Source organism: Nymphaea colorata, chromosome 9 (assembly GCF_008831285.2).
Source record: "Nymphaea colorata isolate Beijing-Zhang1983 chromosome 9, ASM883128v2, whole genome shotgun sequence".
Lineage (NCBI taxonomy): Eukaryota > Viridiplantae > Streptophyta > Magnoliopsida > Nymphaeales > Nymphaeaceae > Nymphaea > Nymphaea colorata.
In genome coordinates, this window is record NC_045146.1 from 3,549,200 (window position 1) to 3,573,181 (window position 23,982).

At 40.3% G+C, this 23,982-nt stretch overlaps 3 protein-coding genes across 6 annotated transcripts; all 3 read right to left on the reverse strand.

Annotated features, from left to right (window-relative positions):
* Positions 1-9,981: 9,981 nt before the first annotated feature.
* LOC116260216 (uncharacterized) lies at positions 9,982-11,380 on the reverse strand. Its single transcript, XM_031638376.1, has 2 exons — positions 10,873-11,380; positions 9,982-10,703 (listed from the first exon to the last, which is right to left on the reverse strand). The coding sequence occupies exons 1-2, from the start codon at positions 11,378-11,380 to the stop codon at positions 9,982-9,984; spliced, it is 1,230 nt and encodes a 409-aa protein (XP_031494236.1).
* Positions 11,381-11,635: 255 nt separating this feature from the next.
* On the reverse strand, positions 11,636-21,830 carry LOC116260085 (uncharacterized). 4 transcript variants are annotated; one of them, XR_007574349.1, is made up of 5 exons: positions 21,450-21,830; positions 19,980-21,320; positions 17,744-17,830; positions 13,101-13,175; positions 11,636-11,854 (listed from the first exon to the last, which is right to left on the reverse strand). XR_007574349.1 is itself a non-coding variant. In XM_031638170.2 (3 exons), exon 2 carries the CDS (start codon positions 21,262-21,264, stop codon positions 20,011-20,013), a length of 1,254 nt encoding a protein of 417 aa, XP_031494030.1. In that variant the 5' UTR covers positions 21,265-21,320; positions 21,450-21,830; the 3' UTR covers positions 16,440-17,830; positions 19,980-20,010. The 4 variants fall into 4 exon arrangements, 2 of the variants coding, with proteins under 2 accessions (XP_031494030.1, XP_049935726.1); XR_007574350.1 differs by lacking the exons at positions 11,636-11,854; positions 13,101-13,175 and adding an exon at positions 16,453-16,980; XM_031638170.2 differs by lacking the exons at positions 11,636-11,854; positions 13,101-13,175 and having other exon boundaries at positions 16,440-17,830.
* LOC116261101 (uncharacterized) lies at positions 13,965-16,406 on the reverse strand. Its single transcript, XM_031639714.2, has 2 exons — positions 15,124-16,406; positions 13,965-15,041 (listed from the first exon to the last, which is right to left on the reverse strand). Exons 1-2 carry the CDS (start codon positions 15,716-15,718, stop codon positions 14,764-14,766), a joined length of 873 nt encoding a protein of 290 aa, XP_031495574.1. The 5' UTR covers positions 15,719-16,406; the 3' UTR covers positions 13,965-14,763.
* Positions 21,831-23,982: the final 2,152 nt, after the last annotated feature.

Genomic DNA, 23,982 nt, shown 5'->3' on the forward strand with positions numbered 1-23,982 from the left:
TTACTCGCTTTGAGTAAAACTTATCTCAGCCACCAAACACGCCCAAGCTAACCACTACCCACACTTCGTTAGTACATTTTAAATGACGATAGTTTTTTTTTTTCAACTATTTTACGATAAAGCTGAAAAACATAGGAAAAGTTCCGCATTTTTTTTAAAAAGAAAAAAATCCTAAAAAAATTAGAAAAAGGTAAAATAAATGAAAAACTGACAAGAAACATAATTAGATAAAATGATAAAAATAATTTTTAGTAATGACTTTAAAGTAAAAATAATGAAAAAATGTGAAAAAAATATTTACGTTTTTTTTTTGTTTTCATCATTTTTAACGTTATTATCATGTTTTGTCTAAAAAAGACGCCTTTTCTGTGACTACAGACTCACAACAACAATAGCACCTTGGCCTTTTAGAGGGACAAAGAATCAGATTCTTGAAAAAGACAGGATGAAGTGAAAAGTAGCGGTTGTTCTTAAAGTTGGATCGATGCCAAATTCCTTGTGAGGGCTTTAGAATAAAAGGTTTGCATTATGTAGAGGTCAACGATTTGCCTTCTTTTTCTTTTCTTTTTGCCTTTGAACGACCGTTTCCCGGCGATAGACCACCTTCACTCGGACTTGTGAACCTTTTCCCGGTAGATCACAAAAGACATTTTCCTGCCCGCTCTAGATTTTTCCGGTGATCGAGCCACGGCGAAGCTAGAAATTTTTGAGTTTTCAAATTTTGACACAGGTTGAAATGTCATTTTTCAAAAATTTTATATACGGTAAATGAAATTTTCTAAAATTTACATATAAATTAAAAAAAAAAATTGAAGGGGGACCAGAGCCCCAATGAGCCCCCTATCAACAACAGTTCACTCGAATCACTCGGCGGCCGCCACAAGTAATTGGGTGGAACAAACTCCCTCTTCCCTCTATCTCTTTCTTAAGTCTCCACAAACATTGATGCCACTTAATTTTCTGGGCTCTCCCATCGGTTCGCCAAAATCTGTATTTTGTGGCCATGAATGTGAGGTTCATTTCTTCCATCCCTCTTTATGACCAATGTTGAAAACTGTGGTTATTTCTTTTCAGATTTTGTAATATTGTAAATAGGATGTTTCCCTTAATGCATGTTTGAAGTTCTCTATGTCTCCCGTCTTCATTCCTTATTAAATGGGAAATTTTCATTGCTCTCTCACAATATGCATGCACTATTGAGGAAAATACTATGTCCAAGCCAGTCTTGAGTTGAACTTGTACAGCTTGACTCCAGCTCGAGCCCACTTCGAGCCGAGCAAAATATGACTCAAGTCAAGCTTGAGTTGGCTGAGCTCAAACTCGACCTATAGTTCATGTATAGCCTTATATATCTATGAATATTTTCGAGGTACACCTCTTTAGCAATGTTTTTACACACACACTTAACAAATTAATAAGCACATAAAAAAAAGGCCTGCTTTTTGGAATTTTTATTTTTCCTTTGATATTTCAAAGTGTCTCAAAGACACTCTCCTCACCACCATTAAATAAATTCGCCTTCGTGTCATTAGAGCTATTACAGTAAATGACCAAAATATCCCTCATATCATGGTTGCTATTACAAAATACTAAAAAAAAAAGTACTACAATGGTTCCCACATCAACAAAAAGAGCATAAGAACAAGTTGTGCTCACGTTTTTAACGATGACAAATTTCTTACAAGTCCCTTGTCTTGGACATTGTAACCAGATGTGCCCCCTAAATTTGTGGCCACACAATGTCACTCGTGTGCTGCTGTTTGCCCTCCAATGACCCAGTTTTTGTGTGTTTACTCATAGGCTATCTAAGGGCACCCGTCGCTGGGATTTTAGGAACACTAATTTTTAGGAACGGCCAGAAACCTAAGGTGACCGCTTCTAAAATTAATTAGGAACGGTCAAACGGCCATTTTAATGTATTTTTAAAGGTGGCTTTTTAATTACTTTTAGGGCCAGTTGCAACTGTTTCTAATGATATATATATTGTGATTTGTTTTTTATATGTACTCCTAAAAGTTAAATTTGAAATTATATTTTAATTTGCATATAGGAATGACTGGGGTGACTATCCCTCATACTTCATGCAATAGCTTTTAGGAACAATACCAAAAAGCTGCCGGACATGGGGGAGGCTGTCGCCTCCCTTTCACGGCATTGGCGGCCCCCCCGCTGTTTATGATAGCGTTGGGTAAAAAAATTTGCCGTTCAGACAACTGTTTTAAGGTCAAGGGTAGCAACCGCCGCCCTTTTTTTTCTTTTTTTTTTTACTTTGCCTTCCCCATCGCCGTCCCCAGTGGCATCCGGGGGCGGCGATGGCCCTAAGATTGTACTTCTGATACATTTGGGATCTTCATTGGGCAGATTAAGCATGGACATCGGGCCTCCCCAACCAACCAGAACCTGGTACTCGGCCCTGAAAAAATCAGCTCAAAAAAATTAAGCATGAACATCGAGAACCCGGTACTCGACTCTGAAAAAATCAGCCTGAGTTCAAAAAAATCAACCTGGGTCGGCCTGATGGTATCTGATTAATTTTTTATATTACTTTTATTTAATAATGATATATATTTTATTATTAAAAATATATATTATATTCAAATATTTTTATTTTACTTTAATTTTTTTTATTTTAACCGGGCCAGGCCGAGCCAACCCAATGCCTAGGTCGAGGGCGGCTCATACATTATGGAGCCGGAATAGGATGAGGATCCCACTTCCGCCAAACACGCCCTAAAAGATATAAAATAATAAAAATAAAAACTCAAAAGAGATATGAAGTTGGTCTGAGAGTTCTATGGTTTTAAAAGCTATCCTCCAAGAGGGCACACTAGATTAAGCTGCACTTGCATGAGTTTCTACACAATTCACTGCACAAAATTCTTTTTCTTGCAATGTTGGGTCACTATGTCACACTAACCCTAGTTGGTCAATTTTTGTCATTGCTCGCAGGTGGTGCGACCTCATCTCATCGTATGTTAGATGAGAATGCATACCCAAAACACTTGACAAGTGTCGCAGTCTTCCTTTCCATAATGTGTGAGTGGAAGAATATTGGATCTCAAAGGTTTGAATCCAGCCATAATGGATCTAGATCCAAACATTAAATGTCCCTTATGTGAAGACAAATAGTTGCCTTATGAATGGGAAGAGAATTCGTAGGGGCACAAGGGAACAGTTCACACAATAATTGAACGCAAACTTTTAAGAGAGGTATATACATCGTCTCTTCACGATCAAAGAATGGAGGACGATACATTCTCTGGTTCAGTTAGGATTGTGAACTGACGCTTTCCTTCTGTATGAGAGACCTGCCCCTGTCGACCTACATTGTTGTCTACTGCTCATCAAAGAAGTATGCGACTTTGCTCGTCATAGTTAATTTAATTTAAGTCATATGGGCATGTGTACCCGCATAGCAAAAAGGTTCTCATTTGCTGTTTCTGTTGGTGGAACCGCTAATTGAAAGTGTCAGGAATCAATGCAAACATTCCTTGACTAAGTTAGGTCAATGAACATGTAGATATCCTAAATATGACATTGTTGAACTATATGTTTGGTGCAACTTGTGATAAAACCTCATATTGGTCTGGCTTTAAGATATGGTAACTATATCATATTTAAAAATAATAATAAAAAATAATAAAAAAATCCCAAAAATCATAAAAAATCAACGTATCGTAACTATATTGTAACGTATCATAACTGTATCATGCAATACAGTGCTTGTATTAAGATACATGCGATACAGGTACGAATACACCACCTGTTTATGATACAGGTGTGCATCGTATCGCATTTTTGAAACACGATGTTACGTATCATATGATATGGCCTCGTACCATACGATACGTACAACACTGAGTAAAACAGCTCACACTTTAGGGGTATGAGGTTTGAATCATGTGATTATCCTCTGGTGTATTATTTCTTTAGGCTACAAATAGTGGCAAGCACAACACTCAAGCTGAATGATATACCATAGGTCCATGGAACCTCCAAAGCAAGCTAGAACTTGAATGTATAAGAGTATAGTTTTGAGAGTTTTACATTGAAAGTGGTTTCCTATAAGTAAACATTGAACAGTTCGATCTTAGAATGATTTGTTTCTGCAAGTATTTTTTTTATTCTTTAGTAACAATAATTTAGTTATTTTTGCTTGCTACGCTTTTTTATATGAATGTCCCCAAATATTGGATTGAACAGCAATTTATACTGAGAATTAGGACAATTACACTGCTCCCTATTTTGGTATTGGCAACATCTGCTGTGGAGCACGCGCTGTTGCTAGCAGTTACATCTTCCATTTGAGGCGACAAGTCGCTCAACGTTGGAGGTGATTTTCGTGCCAGGCAGATTTTGCGCATGAGTTCTTTATTTGGATAACGAATTTCAAAATTTTCATGTTCTATGACCTGCTTCATATCATATGATATGATGTTACTCATTGAACACCCATTTTGGTCTTGCATTTGTAGCGTAGTAACAGAAAATATGTGTGTTTTTTTTAAATAAAACTTGATAATAACGTATGGTGAAAACAAAAAAAATGTGACTTTTTCTTTTTTGTTTTTAATCTAAAATGGTTTTTTCACATTTTTTCATTATTTTTACTCTAAACTCATTACTAAACATTTATTTTTATCATTTTATCTAATTCTTTTGTATGTTTCTTGTCAGTTTTTCATTTATTTTACTTTTTCCAATTTTTTATGATTTTTTTCCTTTCTAAAAAAATTGCAGAAATTTTCAGCTTTATCGTAAAATATGAAAAAAAATTGTCTTCATTTAAAATGCATTAACGATGTTTGTGACTATGATGTGAAGTTCCTAGTATATATGTATATATATTTTTTTAAGTGTAAGTGGTTCATTCTATCACCCTTAAAAGAGGCCACTGACTTTCCTCTGTGCCCGCATCCTTGTGTTCATAGAACATGTTTCGAAACTTTTTACGGTTCAGAAATAAAACGCACTGAGACGTAACAGTGACCGTTACAAGATTCGAACATTAGTCCTTAGATAAACTGGACTACCTTGCCACCTCTCGGAATGACATAAGGAAAAGAAAGTTTCCACCCTGCAAACGCTCCATGCTAATGTTTCACAATTGATGACTAAATTATGTTCACTGTCATTCTCTTTATTCTAGCTTTTGACATTTCCTATGAGTCATTAACCTATGTTTGTGATAGATAACTTGTAGTCTTAAGGCTGTTGCCGTCTGTTATGAATTTTTAATATAAACATTATTTCCTGTAGGGAGAATTGGCAGCTTACCAATGTTTGTGTAAAAAAAAATTAAAATGAAAAATCCTACAAATAAAACGCAAAAAAATGCAAAAATAAAAATGGAGTAATAGAAAACATGGAAAACTACAAAAGTGCAAAAAAAAATGTTTTTCCTTTTTTGGGATTTTTTTTTGTTTTGTATTTTTCAAAACACGGGACTTTTACAGTTTTATTCTGTTTATATTTTTTAAGTATAAAAGAATTTTAAACAAATTCTTTTTAAACATATTTTTTATGCTACCATGGTTTATATTTCTTAGCAAGCTTTTTATATTCCTAAACACCTGCCGCACTTATGTCACACCCGCGTCGACGGTGGTATGGTACTGGTGCTTCTTTGTTGGAGCACGTCCGATACGGTCAGTTCAATAGAGACAAAACTAATTACTTTAAATGTTCACTTGAGTAAATTAGTTCTAATGCAAAAAGTTTATATGTAAATAAGACTACTAAATAGTTAAATAACTATATGACAAATGATATATATATAAAGTAAATTATTTTAAAAATTACTGCATCCACATCCACACCCGCATCCACATCCACACCCCACACTCATGTGACATAGCTTTATAGATAGCATTCCCAACACATCGCATCGATCCCATAAACAAGTGGTGAAAACTCTCGTAGTTTTCAACCATTTAAGTTAACTAGGTACTTGTCTTTAGTAGTTCTCAACCATCTAAGTTCACTAGGTATTTATCTTTATTAGAACCTTGTTATGAAATACACTACTAGAATTGTATTTGTGCTTGGGCTGCTCTTCTTCTTCTGCTATAGACCTAGGTATAGTGCCGACTCGATATTCGAAACTTGAGCCCGAGCTCGGGCCCAAGCCGGTCCGATCGCAAGAAAAAATAATTTTTAACATATAAAATATTTTTATGAATATAAAATATATTTTTAATAGTAAAATGTATATTTTTAATAAAATAAAAAAACATTTGTTATCGGGCCCCAATCGGGTCTGTTTTTTCGAGCCGGGATAACAAGTACCAATTTAGTACCCTGCCCGATGCCAGGTGTAATGATAAAGATTAGGATTTATCATGATGATCCTTTTACAGCTCCAAATATATATTAGGCAATATAACTTTTTCTAGGCTTTGAGCTGCCTGTGGATTACCTGTGATGTGTCCCTCGTGAGAGTGTAATTTTTCAAAACAATTTAGATGTAGACGCAGTGAGGATGTTAAATAAATAAATAAATAAATAAATATATATATATATATATATATATATATATATATATATATATTTGGAATGTTTGTAAATTTTCACCGATGGTGAAATTCGATAGCAGAATAGCCAGCAGCTTCCGTCACATGGATGCTCCTAAACATCTGTCACACCCATGTAGATGCTGGTTGGGCCAAAACTAATTGTTTTAAATGCATGCTTGACTAAACTAGCTTTAATACAAAAAGTTTATACTTAAGTAAGGCTACTAAATAGTTAAATAACTATTTAAAAAATTATATATATATATATACACTTATTTATTTATTTATTTTATATTCCTAGTTTTTGGAAGGCATTGCTAATATCTAGAGCTAGGGAAGCCACAAGTGCCTCTACAGTTTACACCCTATTAGGACAATATAAAGTAATTGTCCAATAATCTCGCAAGAACGTCAGCACCATGTACAAGTCCCTCATCTCCTAAGGAATGAACTGCCGCTCTGCATTAAACCAGGAGCTCCAGGTGGCTTCTGTCATAGCTCTTAATTCCATCCTCTCTGTAACAAAGGCATAGCAATAGTTCTCCAAAGATAAAATGAACGAGCCTCTAGGAGGAGGAAAGGGAAACAGACTAGAATCCATATTTACTCCCCTAAGAAACAAAAGTGATGTTAGACCCCCATGGCCTATGAAGCAAGGGGAAATGGGGTGAGGTAAGTGAGCATGCTTGAAAAGTCACATGTGGCTATAGTGGTTCTTTGTGTATAATCATCTAAAGTGCAGGATAAGTGTGCTGTTACCAGAGCAGAACTATCATGTTTTTTGGTCCCACAGGGAAACAGGGGGAGCCGCCTGATGGGACCCACTCATGAGCTCGGGGTCTTAGTTCAATAGATCACAACCCGTCTGCTAATAGTTTCAACCCTAACTAGAAAAAGACTAAGAATCAGACAAACATTTCTTTAATGGTCTCCCTTTATGAAGATCTTTCATAATCTTCCATACGAGACTAAATTTATGAGGTGTTACACAAATCCACAAAATATCTGTTTTTTATATTGATAGGCTCATTTTTTTAGTTTAAATATTCATGCTTCTTAAAAATTTAAAATTTATTACTGGTACTCCTTAGTCAAAAAATTTGGACTCTGCCCTTGTCAACTAGAGTAAATTTCCAATAAGAAATGATACTCAACAGCTTGATTAAGATAGAAATTAAACTTTTCCATTTACCGTCTCCTTTTTCAATTTATTTTTTTATGTTTTTTTGGTCATGAGGATCGGTCATGAACATTAATGAACCGTTCGAACGACCGTAGTTATCAAACTCCTTCTCTCAACGATCCCTTCCAAAGCATTTCAATTGTGCTCTTGATAACTCGTGATTAAATAGTTGTTTTATGCAACAATTCTAAGGACGATATCACACAAAAGTCTAGAAAGATTTAGTCAACAGCTCAATGTCGGAGCCGAAGGCAAATATTTAAATATATTAATGTGAAAATAAAGAAACATTAAGTGGCACCACCACTCACGACAGCATTTTTGTGGGTACGTGCATTGTCTTCAGCCAACATGCAAAAGCAGAAAATCCAAGAACCGTAACATAATAAAGCGGAAAAAAAAGGTTTAGAAAGAGAAAATAAAACAAGGAGTTGAGCCAAACGCCAAGGTGCAGCTAGGCATAGTTGCACATGCCATTCGGGCAGGAATCCCGTTTGTTGCATTTGTTATAATAGCATATCCCACAATACTTCCAGTTGCGACAGAGATCAACACACTCACCTCCACAGCATGACTGAGGATCCCTGCACCTGTGTCTACACTGGCCACAGATCTCTCCATCATTCAGCAGGTTAACACATGTGTTCCCACAACAATCAGGCCCCCAGGCCACAGTTCTCTCCATCATTCAGCAGGTTAACACATGTGTTCCCACAACAATCAGGCCCCGGGCTGCCGCGGAGGAGGCACGCCACCCGGATTAGCCATGCAGCCGGTCTTGCTGTCCATGGAGCAAAGTTGATTGGAGCAACAGAATAACGGGGGCCAAACCCAAGTACATATGAGCATGACCTTTGTGAATTCTCAAAAGCTAAGTAGAAAATATAAAAAAGAAACATAACAAATAAGAACAAACAATGAAAAACTTATTTTGTTTTTTACCATGGAAAGCTATCACAAGCCTTGATTGTTACACAAAGCATAGAAAAAACTTAAATAGGTGAAGTTGCCATAATCTTGGCAACGATAAACTTGAAGAACTAAATCTGATTTTGTGGAAAGATTTTATTTTCTTTTATCATTAATTTTGATTGATCTTACTAGGATTCTTTCCTTGAATCTCTCTAGAACACAACCTTATCGTTAACATCCTCCCTCAAACTGACATGGATCTAAAAGTCCAAGTTTGCTACAGAACTTTGTAAAAAGTAATCATGTCATCTGTTGGACAGTGATTTGGCAAACCCAAATTTGGCAGCGATTCAAAAATCCCAAGTTTGATTCTTCAAGATTTTGTTCACAGGATCGAGTCCTTGCTTTGGTGAAGAAGGCAACGATGTATTTATGGTTGCCTCTAGGGCTATCAAGGACTGGCGGCAAGGAGAGAGAGAGATTAAAAGAGAAAACAATCCAACGTAATTTCATTAGGGTTAGACACGCCCAATAAAAGATTACATCTTAAGCAAAGTGGGTCTCGATCCTCACTAAGGTCCCGATCCAAACTGATAAACTTAGTAAACTTTAATAAACCCAAAGATAAGGAAAGCAAAGCTCAAATAAAACTAAATCAGAGCATAACATTACTCCCCCTTCCAAAAAACACCTTGTCCTCAAGGTCTCAATAAAGGAAAACGAGACGGTGCATTTTCATTGGACAACCATTCAAATTAGCCATTGGTGACGCCACTTGTCATCTATCTTAACTTTCTTTATGCCAATGCATCTCGAGATGAAAGGGCAGGAGGTTCTTCCAAGATGGGAGCAAATTGGATATCGTTGCTGGTGGGAACCATGGTGCAGGGCTTCAATTTAGAGACGTGGAATACCAGATCTATTGAACTACCGGCTGGAAGAAGGAGCTCGTAAGTGAGTTTACTTATCCGGCGGCTGATCTTATAGGGTCCCACATAACGAGAGAGTAACTGCTGTCCAACTCCCTTGAATTGCACCGTGCGCTGCGGTGGTCTTTTCAGGAATACCCAATCGCCCTCTTGGTAGGTCACGTCCCGATGCCGGTGGTTGTATTGTAAGACCATGCGATTTCTGACAGTCGCTAGATGGTCTTTGAGGTCCTTCAAAATAACATCTCGGCAGCATAACTGAGTGTCGACCATGTCATCACCTGCAGTGCCCAGCAAATAGCGGTGAACCGTACGGAGGTGGTCGCCCATACACGGCCTCAAAAAGGGTGATGTTTGTGGAAGTGCACCAACCGGTGTTGTATGCCAATTCCGCCCAAGTTAAATAGGTTGCCCACTCCTTGGGGTGCTGCCCTGCGAAACATCAGAGGTAGGTTTCTACACAGCGATTTATTATCTCAGTTTGGCCATCCGTCTGCGGGTGGTAAGCTGTACTCATCTTTAGATTAGTAACCTGCAAGTGGAAATACTCTCTCCAGAACACACTAAGAAACATCCAGTCTCGGTCACTGATAATGGATTGAGGCATACCAAGAAGCTTCCCCACATGTTCTTGGAAGGCATGGGCGACAGTCTTGGCCGTGAAAGGGTGACCCAGCGCGACGAAGTGTGCATACTTGGAAAGTCGATCTACCACCACTAAGTTTACTGATTTGCCGCGCGACCTGGGTAAGCCTTCGATGAAGTCCATCGAAATATCTTCCCAAATCTGCTCAGAAATGGGTAATGGCTGCAATAATCCGGCTGGTTTATGTGTTTTGTACTTATTACGCTGACAAACATCATACCCCTTGATATAGTCACGAATATGTCGTTTCATGCTTGGCCAAAAGAACGCGGTCCACAGTCGGCGATACGTCCCTTCCACTCCCTCGTGACCAGCATCTTTAGAATCATGGAAATGCGTTATCAAGACGCCTGGCAAATCTGTGTCAGTGGGTAGATAAATGTGATCCCAGAAGTAGAGATAGGGGGGATTCCATATGTACCCATACTTACGCGTAGGATCCTCCTGCATGGTGGCGCGAATGCGCTGAACCGAAGCTGTTGTACTGTGTGCCTGGCTATCTAATCCCAAATCTAACACTGTATAGAAGTCGCAGCCAAGAACTGACTAGAGGATTCCCCCCTCGCTTGGAGAGTCCATCTGCCGCGAGGTTATCTCTTTCCTTTCGATGTTTGACCTTGAAGTCAAGGCCACTAAGTTTTAATACCCATTTCTGGACCTCAAGGAGTAGGGTCGACTGTTGCATACAATAGCGAAGGCTATGATGATATGTAGGTACTATGAATTTTCGTCCCAATTGGTAGTGTCTCCAATGCAACACTGCTAGCACAATAGCAGTCAGTTCGCGAACATAAGCCGACTTACTATGGAAGGTCGAGCCCATTGCGCAACCGAAGAATGCAAGTGGGTGTTGGTTTTGACTCAAAATTGTCCTGATGCCTATGTCGGAGGCGTTGGCTTCAACTTCAAAGGGAATATCGAAGTTGGGCATTGCTTGTACTGGCACCGACATGACCGCTTGCATTAATGCCGCAAATGCCTTTTTTGCTTGGGGAGTCCACTGGAACCACTCCTCTTTGTCAATGGGACAGCTATGGTGCCAAAATTGCAGACAAATCGTTGCCAATCCAAGAAAACCACAAAGCTGCTTGACTGTGCGGGGTGCTAGCCATTCTTTTACAGCTAGTACCTTATCCACCTTCATTTGGACACTACTGCGACTGATTACATGGCCCAGGTACGTGACGTGAGACATGCCGAATGTACACTTTGATAGTTTGGCGCGCAGTACGTGCTGCCGCATAAGGGATAGGACAACGTGCAAATGCTAAAATGTGCTTCCTCATTTGCGCTAAATACCAAAATGTCATCAAAGAAGATAAGGATGAACTGTCACACCCCGACCTTTTTGACACTCAAACATTTTTTTTTTCTCAAAACATAAAGCATCGAGATGTGACTACCAAACAATTCAAATTGACGATGAGCCAAGCAATTCAAAACAATGGGGCGAACTTTCATTAATATAACCATTTTGTTTCATACAAATTCACATCTATGTGCATGACCAAAATGCCCCAAAATCAATAACATTGATGCCTAACAAAAAGAAGACATCAATAAAACCAAAACATGACGCGCCGGCACTACAAACGACAATCCCGAAACCACCCCAGTAGGACGTGAGTGAAGCCATCCGCTCAACCTGTTGCCCCGGGTCCGCCAAAACCTGAAAAAGAAAACAACTGAAGGCTCAGCCTTCGCAGTATGGCAACAAGCCAGAAAAATGCCAAACCCTCTCAAGTAAGGCTCAAATAAAGGGACAAATATCAACCCATCTATCGTCATGTCACGTCTGAGTGCGACACGTAAAAGCCACTTGATGGCCACACTAACACAACATCAGTCACATGCGAAGCATGCTTAAACATAACACTTGCATTCATATCAATCACATATACGTCAGTCACATGCATTCTGTCAAACACTTTGCATTTTCATTAACTTTAGTGCATTAATAGTTCCTGTGGGTGCAACACAGGCACGTGCACACCGCGGGCGGCCTACAGCCGAGAGACAACCCCCGTGGTGGCCCATAACAGTATGGATCCATTTCACCCGCTGCAGCGGTAGAGCACTCATCCCTGGATGTGTGACGTCCAAGGTGAGATACTCAGCCTTCCCTAGGACACCCAGGTTGGGAAGGCAGGAGCCCAACGCTCCAAGCACAACACACAACAGAACCCTGGGGCCTTGCACCGCCTGCGCTCTGACAGGCGAGACCAGTGGCAATCAAGGGGAACGTCTCCCAAACACATAGCCACATCCCATTGGCCTCTCATCTCTTAGTTATTCATTCTTATCATTACAGTTACACATTCACAAGAAGACTGGCTAACACACGAGGTTAGTACACTTCCCGAGTGCACCTACACCTCCGATTACCTCCACATGAGGTCTATACATACAGTAACAGTCATTGCTAGCCGTCATACCATACGGGTACAACTACCCTCCAAACATCCATTTGCATCATTGCCCATGGCAATGCATATGCAACAACATACACATTTATATCAATCATCACATCAGTCATGTCAATCACCTCTTTGAAAAACATAGCCAATCCACAGAGAGTAGTCTCGATCTGCGGTTGGCTCGTAGCTGTCCTATGCAGTTATCATTCTATGATGTTTTCTAATGCACAATTGGGGTCGAGGAGACACTCGACTCGATACCCCACCTCATCTGTCCTAAACAGATATCAATTCTAGCATGCACATGCCAATGCGTAACATTTTTAAATCGAATGACTAATAATCTTTCTAACCCATTCATATTATGTAAGCAACATACACATACTCAATCACAAAACCGTCAATCAATTAACATCACAATCCTAGGATCCCTTGATCCTAGGAGCACCCAATCACACAATTGCCCCAGGCAGGAATTTGCCTGGAAAGTTGCCATACCTGTGGCGCGCTCACCAAATTCTTCAAAATGCCTCAAGCTTCGAACTCAAGGTCGACGGGATGAGCCCGGTGCACCTGCAAACATAAACAAGAATAAGGTTTCTACTAGATTCCTACACCAATCAACCAGAAATGAACAGATACAAAAATAAAATCCTTGAGGCACGTGTCAGCGCCTCAAGAGGGCATCGACAGGTAGTGTCGACCAACAGGCTCTCCACAAGGCCTCCTCCTTTACGTCTTGACGTTGCCTTGAATTATCAAGGCCTTCAACCATCAATCAAACCGTCACTAAATCCTTCATCAATAACGTTCTTTAAGTAAGACATCAACCTCAAGTCACATCCCAAAACGCATATATCTCTAATTAACTTCATGATACACCCGTTCACCGAAGTCTGCGCTACACTCCCTAAGACGGTTCCAAAACTTTCCCACAACCTCACAATCTCTACCATGTTTCCTTAAAGCTTCGAAACTTAATCCATCATGCTAAAACGATCATTAAGTACGTGAATCATCACTTTCCAACGCAAATCCTAAGTTTCCCCCAAAAACAAAATTACTAACATGTGTCCCAAAATCATCAATTCTAAGCTCTAGCATGCTCGAACCATAATTATACATGCTCTAAAAGATAAATACTCATCATTTTGAGCTTGATTAGGTATTGCTCACCCCAAACAAGCGTCCAAACTGCTACAACCCTTCTAGCAACCACTTCACACGTCCGATCAAGTGCCAATGCTCGAGATTGCTTGCTGTCGCTGCTCACTACACACCCTACTAGCAGGTAAGAGGGGAAAAACGTCCCCAAAACTGCAAACCAACCCCAAACGCCCAAAAAGTTTAACACAACTCTGTTGCTAGGAAAGACCCACGGTAGTAGTTGGGGAAAAAAAACTGAAATAAACAAAGAAAAGGGACGCTGACAGAGAGGAGAGACAGAGAGAGGAAGGGTTCGGTCAAGGGGGAAAACAGCCGTGGGGTGAGAAGAGAGAGAAAGAGCAGGCGGGGGAGTGCGGGTGAGTGAGAAGAGGGTCGAGCGGTAGAGAACCAGCGGAAAGAGGGGAAAGAAAATGGCGAGAGAGAAGAAGAGGGGACGTGCGGCAGAGAGCAAAACAGAAAAAAGGGCATGAGTGGCAGAGCAAGAAAAATCGCACGAGAGAGAGAGGGTTTACCCAGCAGCCGCCGCCGCCGTCGCCGCTGCCACCTCCGTCGCCGTCGCCGTCGCCGTTCCAGCCACCACCACCCGACCGTCACTCTCCTCCCTCTGCACTGCCACAGGAGACCACCGGAGACAACGAAGAAGGAAGAGAAAGGCGAGGGAGAAGGGCCTCGCGTCGGGCCCTTACGCGAGTGGGGGTCGGTTCCGGGTCTGGACCCTAGCTCGACCCGACCCGTCGAACCAACGAGCATTACATGAACTGTGCAAATCAGACCGAAACACGTCATTCATGAGAGACTGAAACGTTGTCGGCACGTTGGTAAGTCCAGAAGGCATAACACAAAACTCATAATGGCCATCGGGGGTGAGAAAGGCAGGCTTAGGCACATCAGCCTCAAGCACTTTGATCTGATGGTAGCCAGCTGGCAAGTCGACCTTGGAAAAGAAGGAACCACCTTGCAACTCATCCAGGAGATCCACCACCATAGGGATAGGTTATCGATCCTTGATCGTGATGGCATTGAGGGCTCGATAGTCGACGTAAAAATGCCAACGCCAACTTCCATCTTTCTTTAGTACCAGTAATGCTGGTGAAGCAAACGGGCTCCGACTAGGCTGGATGACGCCTTGAGCTAGCATCTCTTGTACAAGTCGTGTGAGTACTTCCTGTTGAAACGGGTTATACCGATAGGGCCATAGTTTGATGGCCACCGCCCTAGGTTGAAGATCGATCCTGTGGTCACTTGAGCGCGGCGGTGGTAGTCCTTTAGGAACTGCAAACACATAAAAAAAAATCATCAAGAGGAGAGGATAGACGTACTCCATCTATGGTTGTTGTGGTTGGCCCTGTCTTACTCATGAGTAAAACCAAACTTGCTGCTGCTCCTCTAAATATTTTGTAGTTAGAAGCTTCTATAGCTGCGGGTCGCTTTCTCGCTGATAACGTGAGTCGGCGGTCTCCATTTTGTGTAAAGTGCATGCGCATGCCCACAAAATCCCACATCACTTCATCGAACCCTAGTAACCAATGCACGCCCAACACGAGGTCGGCGCCCACCATGGCCAACGTATACACCTGCACAGCAAAACAATGGCCTTGAATTTCCAACTTTTCTTCGTTGCAGCGCCCTTTGAATTTCAGAGTGTTGCCATCTCCTACCACCACATCAAACACCGGTTGTGTATCAATCTTGCAACCCAATGCCTTTGCCAATTTCTCACTAATAAAGTTGTGAATAGAGCCTGTATCGACTAGCACACTCACGGTTCGGCCTCTGAGCTTTCCCTCCACTCTCATCAGTTGAGGCACCTCATTCCCGGCAAGTGCATGCAGAGATATTTCTGGCAGGCACCCCACTGTCATATTCATGGCCGAAGATTCCCCTGCTGCCCCGGTGGTGTTCTCCTCGATTGGTGCCACTTCTTCTTCTTCTTCCTCCACTAAGTACATGTGAAGGCGCTTGCATGAAGCCCTGTCCACGGTTGGTCACAATGGAAGTAGATTCCTTGGCATCGTTTTTCTCCAATCTGTTCGGGTGCGAGGCGACGCATGATTGGCTGGTTGGGACCGGCTGTGGTCAATGCCTTGCTTATCGCTTTTTCTTGTTCCATCGAATACTTTGGGGTTGTGCACAAAAACATTGGATGGCCTGTTGAATTGGGAGAAGCGCTGGTGCTTTTTTTAGTCATATGAGCCGCGACAAAGCATGCATGTAGTGTAGTGGGTCGCAGCGCTTGCACTTTGATCCTCAACTCGTCCTTTAGGCCACTCACGAATGCTCCTATGAGTGCTTCCATGGGCCAGCCTCGAACCATGTTGCTAGTTTGTTCAAACTGTTCTTGATACTCTACCACACTTCCTCTCTGGCATATCTTAGAGAGTTCTGCATTATAGTCCACATATATTGAGGGTCTAAATCGAACTGTCATGGCGGTCACTAGTTGCTGCCAGTCGGGTCGACCATGCTGCAAAACCAACCACTGAAACCCCTGAATGGCGGGTCTGTCAAAATTCATGGCAGCATGTCTAACCTTCATTGTCTCCAAAATTCCTTGGCACTCAAAGAACAGTTCAACATTGAAGATCCAACTTGGTAGGTCATCTCAATTGAAACGGGGAAAATCCATCTTGATCGGCTTCCATGGGTTTGCTTCCCCCCCCCCACCCTATGGGAAAGTAGGCGGCGGCGAGGCTGAACTGCCCCCAGTGGGCGCCAAATGCATGTTTGACAGGAAAACCGCCACCAAAAGTTGGTCCGGGACCAGCCTGGGTAGCGTCGAAGGAGACGCCAAACCCACGATTGGCAGGCGGTTGTAGGGTGGGCAGAACGGCTCCCATCATGTTGCTGGTTCGTGGGTGAACGTGTGCACCTGCGCCTGATGGTGTGCTGTGGACCACCCTGGGCATACCAAGAAGCAAATCGCCAACAGTTAGGAGAGACAATGGCAGCGGCAACAACGCAGGGGGACCGACAGGGCTGCGGTGTGGTTGGAAGGCGTCATGGAGGCCGGAATCGACAGCGGCTTGGATGGCACTATGCAATCAGGCCTCGATGTCGGCGTGTGATCGCTTGATCGTTTGGAGGCGTCGGTTGACTTCAATGATAGTTTATTTCGTCACGATGGGCTTCAATGGCAGCGAGAGCCACGTCGGCAGCAGTGGGATTTGTCATGGCTTTGATATCAGTTGATAGCCTCTACGGCTATCAAGGACTGGCGGCAAGAAGGAAAGGGAGACGAGAGAGAGAGAGAGAGAAAAAGAGAGAACAATCCAACGTAATTTCATTAGGGTTAGACACACCCAATAAAAGCTTACATCTTAAGGAAAGCGGGTCTAGGTCCTCACTAAGGTCCCGATCCAAACTAATAAACGTACTAAACTCTAATAAACTCAAAAGTAAGGAATGCAAAAATGAAATAAGACTAAAATAGAGCATAACAATTTGGTTGTCTGCAGGCTATAAAAGAAGTAGAACAAATAAGAACAAACAATGAAAAACTTATTTTCATTAAACATGGGTCCTTATCATAAAAGACTATCATGAGCCTTGGTTACACAAAGTATAGAAAGAACTTAAATAGGTGAAGTTCTCATAATCTTGGCAACTACAAATATAAGAAACTAAATCTGACTTTGTGGAAAGATTTTATTTTCCTTTATCATTAATTTTGATTAATCTTGCTGGGATTCTTTCCTTGAATCTCCCTGAAATGGTTGTCTTTCAACCTTATCGTTAACATAACCATCTATTTCAACAAATTGACGAAGCAAAGACTTCATTTTACCTACAAGAATTGGCTCGACAAGCTAATATCAGAGTCATTGAAAACTGTTAAAAACAAGTGATGATTTTTTTGCCAAGGGATTCCTGGTCCTAGAAATTCTGAACTTATGAGAGAGATTACAAAAGAAGAAAACCTTTCTATCTAAATGAATATTTTTATTGGATGTGTTTTTTAGCAAAAAAACAAGTACCCGTAAATCAGTAAATGGGCTGCATGCTGGAAAATGAATTTTTGTGGGCCGTTTTGTTTGCAAAAGGCCATCAACCTGGTCGTCCGCCTGCACAGGAGATGTATGTAAGTATCAATGTTACGTCCATTCATCAATTTTGGAGTTCAAATGAGTTATAAGTTCTATACTTGCATGCTTTTAGAGTAAAATATATGCTTTGTACTTCATATTTCATAATCATTGTCATATGTCCGAACATACTCATGATAATTCATCATTTTTAGGATAAATACCTTCATGGAACCGCTTCTCTTTATTGGATAAAGTACAATATAAAGTTGCTAGCTTAAGAATCATGTTAACTTTCATGTGATTTCCTAACCTTGCTTTGGAGGTAGAATGGTGCTAAAGTTCTAACTTCTAATGGACCCCCCAAGCAAAACATAACCTGGCTTGATTTCAACCAGCCTAGTGGTGTCAATGGATTGGAAGAACGACCTTTCCACCTGTTGTGAATCTGATATAAACAGGAACTGAAACCAAAAAAAAAAAAGATGTGGAGTTTATTATGTAGGTCAAGCCTGTCTAAATGATTCATAAGCAGATCGCGCATGGTTTCAAAATTTTTCTATTGAATGCCACCAATTGAGATCTGCAGTATTTCAATCTAAAAAGACAACTTTATTTACAGTGATGAATTAGTGAGACTTGTATGCTTTTGACTGGACCTGGTTGTGATTTTTCATGTGAAAATCTGATGGGATCTAGGTCAAGGTATCCTGTACATATAAATATGTGGAAGCCGGACCCAGTTTGGAGCCCAAGTTTTAGAAGGGGCTTGACCAATTGACACCCCTTACATCTGCCACCCTAGTTGCTGACTTTGAAGGTCCAATGTTTGTTAAGCAACCCACTTATTTTGGAGTCCGACTCAATAAAGGAAACAGCACGTAATTTAGTATTAATCAGATGGGCATGGGCAATCCAAATTCACTATGTTATACAGACACAATGATAAACGTTTGCATGTGCAGAACCGAAAAAACATGTACTGCAATCAGATGGGCATGGGCAATCCAAATTCACTATGTTACACGGACACACAATGATAAACGTTTGCATGTGCAGAACCGAAAAAACATCAACTGCATGTCCGTTGTTTGCATCATAATACAGGCTCATAATTTGCAAGAAAGTGGTATTCTTCATAATCAAGCTCCTCTAAGTATAATGACACCAAAAGATGGAGAGAGACGTGGTGGCATGGCAGAGTTACAAAGGATGCTCAAAGGAACAACTGGAATTAAGTTCCAACCCTGTCACTCTGCACTCTGAGTTTTCATATAGTGCTGTCCTCTAAGACATGATGGTCAGGGGTTGCCATGTGGTTTACATCTCACAAGCAACTACATGGTATTGGTCTGAGAGGGTTCGTTCTTTATAAAAAAAGAGAAAATCAATATTCTCAAAACAAGCAAAATCTGAGAGGGTTCTTTAGATATACTATGGCCCCAATACTTTGTTAATCTTCTATTCTATGTTGCAAGTTTCACATCGTACTTTTCAAGAAACAATTTCTTTGGCTCGTTGAAAGGATTGTATCATAGAGGAATGCCAGTATCAAAATTTGTGTGTGGCGTCACAATCATTGTCCGCTAGGTAAAGAAAATCTTCTTGCTGGACTTCACCAAAGAAAATATTTGAAGTGCTAAAACATATGGGAGTTCATAGTGACAACCCTGCTTGCTAAGAACAACCTAGAGAATACTGAGGTACCTCAATATACAGATAAATCTTCAAGTCTTGATTCTTCTTTCTTGAGAAAAAAACTTCCATTTTTCCTTCATTACATACACCACAGCATGACAGCTTTCAGCTTCACTCTTCCTCACAACCTAAGTACAGGTATGAATCACAAAGAACTAGACAACAGTTGTGTCACCATCTATGCAAAAACACCAGTAGTTCAACAGCGAATTCTGCATTCCTAACTAATTCACTATGTCAATATTGAACTAAAGAATGAAGCAGGAAAGAAATGAGGTAGCCAAAAGACTGAATCTTACAGAAGCATTATAAATGAATTGTCACAGGGCTACCATTGTAAGCTTTCAGGTTGAATATCACATATCCTAGTCATGCACATCAATTGACAATCTAGACTTTTATCATCACAAAAAAAAAAGGAAGAAAAGAAATGTCCAACAGACAGCAGAAATCATTGTAAAGGCAAAAAGATCAGGAAAAAGTAAAGAACCAGGGAAACTCCATTGCCAACCAACTCAAATTTAAACAAGCAAAGCCTCCTCCTTGACTGCTTCCTCACAGAGGCGCTTCCATTTTGCTTCACTCTCTGTCAACATTTCAATAGCACTTTGCAGGTCCTTCTGCGCCTTTGCCATCAGTTCCTTCGTCTTGCTGTGTCTCTCCTCCATTTCTTTCCAAGCATCTGTTGCCTCCGCAATTGATTTTTGACAAGCCAATAACTGCTTCTCCTTGCAAGCCAAGTCCCCGTCCACTTTAATTCTCGTTTTCCGTATAGCCTCCTCTTTTGCTATTAGTTCAAACCAAGATTTCCGTGTTCTGCTTATTGACTCAGTGAGACCAACCACTTGCTCACCGAGGGATGCCATTGAGACTTGCATGTCAGATAATTGCAAGCAACTCCTGTTTACTTTGTCAGCACATGACACATGCACTTCTTTAAGACATGAAATATCTGAACAATGTTTTATTATTTCAGCGGCCTGCAGCTTCAAATTCTCAAGCAAAACACCGATTCCAGGATCAGGAAGACCAAGGTCAGATATGGTTCTTAGTATCATTCCTCCACAGAGCAAGAGATCATCAAGCTGTTTCACATCAGCAGACTGGAGCTTGTCCTTGAAGCCTCTTATCAGCAGCCAAATTCCTTGCCTAAACAAACTATTATCGCCTGAGAAGTCAGAATCCGCCAATGAATTTGTTGTCACTGGGACAGATGTACTGGGCGACTCTGCTCCTGCTACAACCGTATCTTTTTCGTTCATGTTCTCTTGTTCTCTTTCATTGCATGCTTTCTTCCTCTCCCGGTTCACAGACTCAAATTTGACAAATGCCATAGAATGAGTACTACAATTCTGATCCTGTTTGTCGCGTTGCTGATGCGGGGAGGAAGCTGAATCAATTCCTGTCACGATTCCGTGGTGCGGGGATGTTGCGCTTCCCAATCTTATGTATTTATCAATGTGAGGACTGAGGGAAGTGGCCTCAACAGCAATGAAACTCTTAAGGCAATGGCGGCAGTGGATTCTTTCTCCTAACATTGTCCTGTTGTAGAGGTAAGCAACATTGCAGTCATCACATTTAGTCCAGAAAACAGAGGCTCCTGTTTTAGGTTTTTGTGGCTGTTCCTGCAACTGCTCATCATCACCTATGACGACGGTCGGCGTCTCATGGCTGGGCCTGTTTAGAGACTTGGGTGGCCTGCCGCCACTAGAACGCGTCTTGGGTCGCTTATGCCTCTTGTTGTAGCATTTCATTGTGGTTGAAGACGCGGACATTTGAATGAGAGGTTAGTTAATGTACATTGTGGAGACAGATGCTCTTCTGTTAAGACCTAAAAGTTCAACAATGAATTTCAGGATAAAGCCCAAAATAGCTCATAATATTAAGAAACAATGAAAGGCCTAATGCAAACTACATGCAACAGTCATCCATTTCAAGGAAAGAAACATATTTTTGCAACCTGAGGTGCTAGTTTGCCGCTGGGTCATGCCTCTCTTATCTGTTTGCTATCAGATTGTATCTGTTTTCAGTGTTTCCAACTCTTCCATGGAGGCGGCACTGTCATTTATCTGCCGCTTTCTCCCGGAATGGATCCATGAAAGAGTCTTGTTGGGAATGAAACAACAGAAGAAAACACGGTCTCGCCAATGGAAGAGAATATGAACCAAAGGTGAACGTTGAAGGAGCTGCAGAATCACATCTTCGAATGTGGGTCATATGCAGAAAGAGAGAGAGACACAGACAGAACGACAGAGAGAGGAAACCGGAGCCAGAGATGGGGGGAAGGGGACTTCACGATAAAAGTACAACGCTCTAAAGTACAAGGTGAATGAAAAAAACCTTTTTTTCTTGTTTTACAAAGCCGTAGCTTCGAAAGGCAGGGTTTGGCTTTCTGGAGGTAGTAAAATAAGGTTTTATTTCCTATCAGCGCAAGTGTGATGGACACAAGAAAAATCTTGTAGCATTAAAAATAAAATTTAATTTTTTTTTATTCTCTTGAAAAAACTTAAGTTGGGTTGACTTTAGAAAACTGTTTTTTTCATGTTTATAAATGTTGTCCTTATTTAAAAATTTAAAAAATTCATCGTATTAGAAAGTGAAAAAAAAAAACTTTTGAGACAAAAAAAAAAAAAAAATTGTTCCGCACCAATGGGTCACAATTATGAATAAGCCCAATAACGGCCCAATAAGGAGCAAGGCCTGGCTATCTCGACACCCGAAACCTGGGTTGGAACGGCCATGTTGGAATCGGCCATTAAAGTTTGGGTTCGTATTCGGCTCGATAAAATTAAAATATATATATATTTCATTAAAAAAATATATAAATATAAATAATCATAATAAAATATTATATATATATATATATTAATAAAGTAAATATTAAAAAAATTATCGAGCCCATACGAGCTTATCGGGTTCAATCGAGCTTGCCCGATGCCCTTTTTCTTGGGCTGGGGCTTCAGTCAGGCTGCATACCGAATACTCTTTGCGCCAGTGCTTAGTCCTAATTGTGAATGTAGAGTAGGTTGTTGTTTTCCTGTGAATAGTGGATTCTAGCATCACTCGTCGGTCGATTTTGCGAACGATGGCAACCTTCAACAACTTCCAATGTTTTTGTTTTTCTATGAACGAGAGAACCCTCGATGAGCACCAACGAATGGCAAAAACCCAGCAAACATCAAAAACCTTGCAAACAACAAAATGTGGAAACTTATTGTTTTTGTTTTCCTAGGAATGGCAGAAACCATTGATGATCATCAGCGAACAGTAGAAACCATGCGAATAGGGAATGACAGAAACTAAGCATTTTTGTTTTCCTATGAACAGCAAAAACCCTCGCTTGTCGTCAATCGCCGGGCAGTGGTCGTTGGTTGCCAGTCATCTATCGTGGGCCGCTTGTCATCTGTTTTTCGATGTTAAAAAAATATCAAAAAACAGAAATAAAACAAAACGAGAAAACTCACTACATTTTCATCCTTTACCATTGATTAGTTTTCTCGCTTGTCGACGATCACTGGTCATCTGTCACCAACTGCTTGTAGTCAATTTTTAGGTGTTAAAAAAAATATCAAAAACATAAATGAAACAAAACAAGAAAACCCTTGTGTGTGTTTTCATCCTTTGCCACCGATTATGATTTTTATCTTTTTCCCTATCAAATGATGAAATTTGTTTTGAGAAATATAAATCCATATCCAGCAAACACAATAGGGTTTTGGAAATGTGGATTTTGTTTTCATTTCCTTAAGTCATGAAATAAGTTTTTGGAAACTTCTTTCTATTTTCATATTTTCAATGCGTCAAATGGCCCCTAGGTAATAGTCAAAATTGTTTACAAAAAGACCAAAAGAAACAGTACAAGAAAGTCAACAATTTTTTTTAAGAGCCTCTTTGAATATATGTTATTTCATTGTAAAGTTAAAACTTTATTCAAATTTCATGAAAAGTTATAACTACTATATGGTACTTTAGCGTTGGGAGGTTTAGAGTTACAATGGAACTTTTTAGTACCAGTATTAAAGTTTCACCTGTTTTGGTAGAACTTTAACACAGAGAAAAATATTTTGCACGTCAAGTTCTTAATGTCAGGGACAAAAGTTTCAATGAAATTAAACAAATAAAGAAAACAAAAGGTGAAACAAAAGTTCCACAAAAAAAAATACCTGTACTAAATACTTAACATATTTAAGCTCGAGTATTTAGTTCAATGTATTTATGCAAGCCCTTAAGATTTTTGTAACAAGTACATCTCCTAGAGTATCACTCAAATATATAATCTAAGTTTTAATAAAACCTCAATTTTATAAAATGATGTTTTTGTGGTGTCATCTAAAGATCTTTCATTCATAAGACTAAAAATTGTACAATGAGATTAATTGGTAGCCCTAGATCTATATTTGTGGGCCTGTAATCACATATACATAATCATCTAAATGATATGTAGATTTTTTATTTGTAGAACTGTAAATCGTTCAATAAAATTAACTTGTAAT

Excerpts from the sequence above, each read along its gene's own strand:
- LOC116260216 (XM_031638376.1), bottom strand. The coding sequence starts at position 11,380 with ATGTCTCACGTCACGTACCTGGGCCATGTAATCAGTCGCAGTAGTGTC. Across the intron at positions 10,704-10,872 it reads TCATCATAGCCTTCGCTATT|TGTTAGATTTGGGATTAGAT; the intron begins GTATGCAACAGT and ends ACTTCTATACAG.
- LOC116261101 (XM_031639714.2), bottom strand. The coding sequence starts at position 15,718 with ATGTACTTAGTGGAGGAAGAAGAAGAAGAAGTGGCACCAATCGAGGAG. Across the intron at positions 15,042-15,123 it reads AAGTTTGGTTTTACTCATGA|TTCCTAAAGGACTACCACCG; the intron begins GTAAGACAGGGC and ends ATGTGTTTGCAG.
- LOC116260085 (XM_031638170.2), bottom strand. The coding sequence starts at position 21,264 with ATGTCCGCGTCTTCAACCACAATGAAATGCTACAACAAGAGGCATAAG.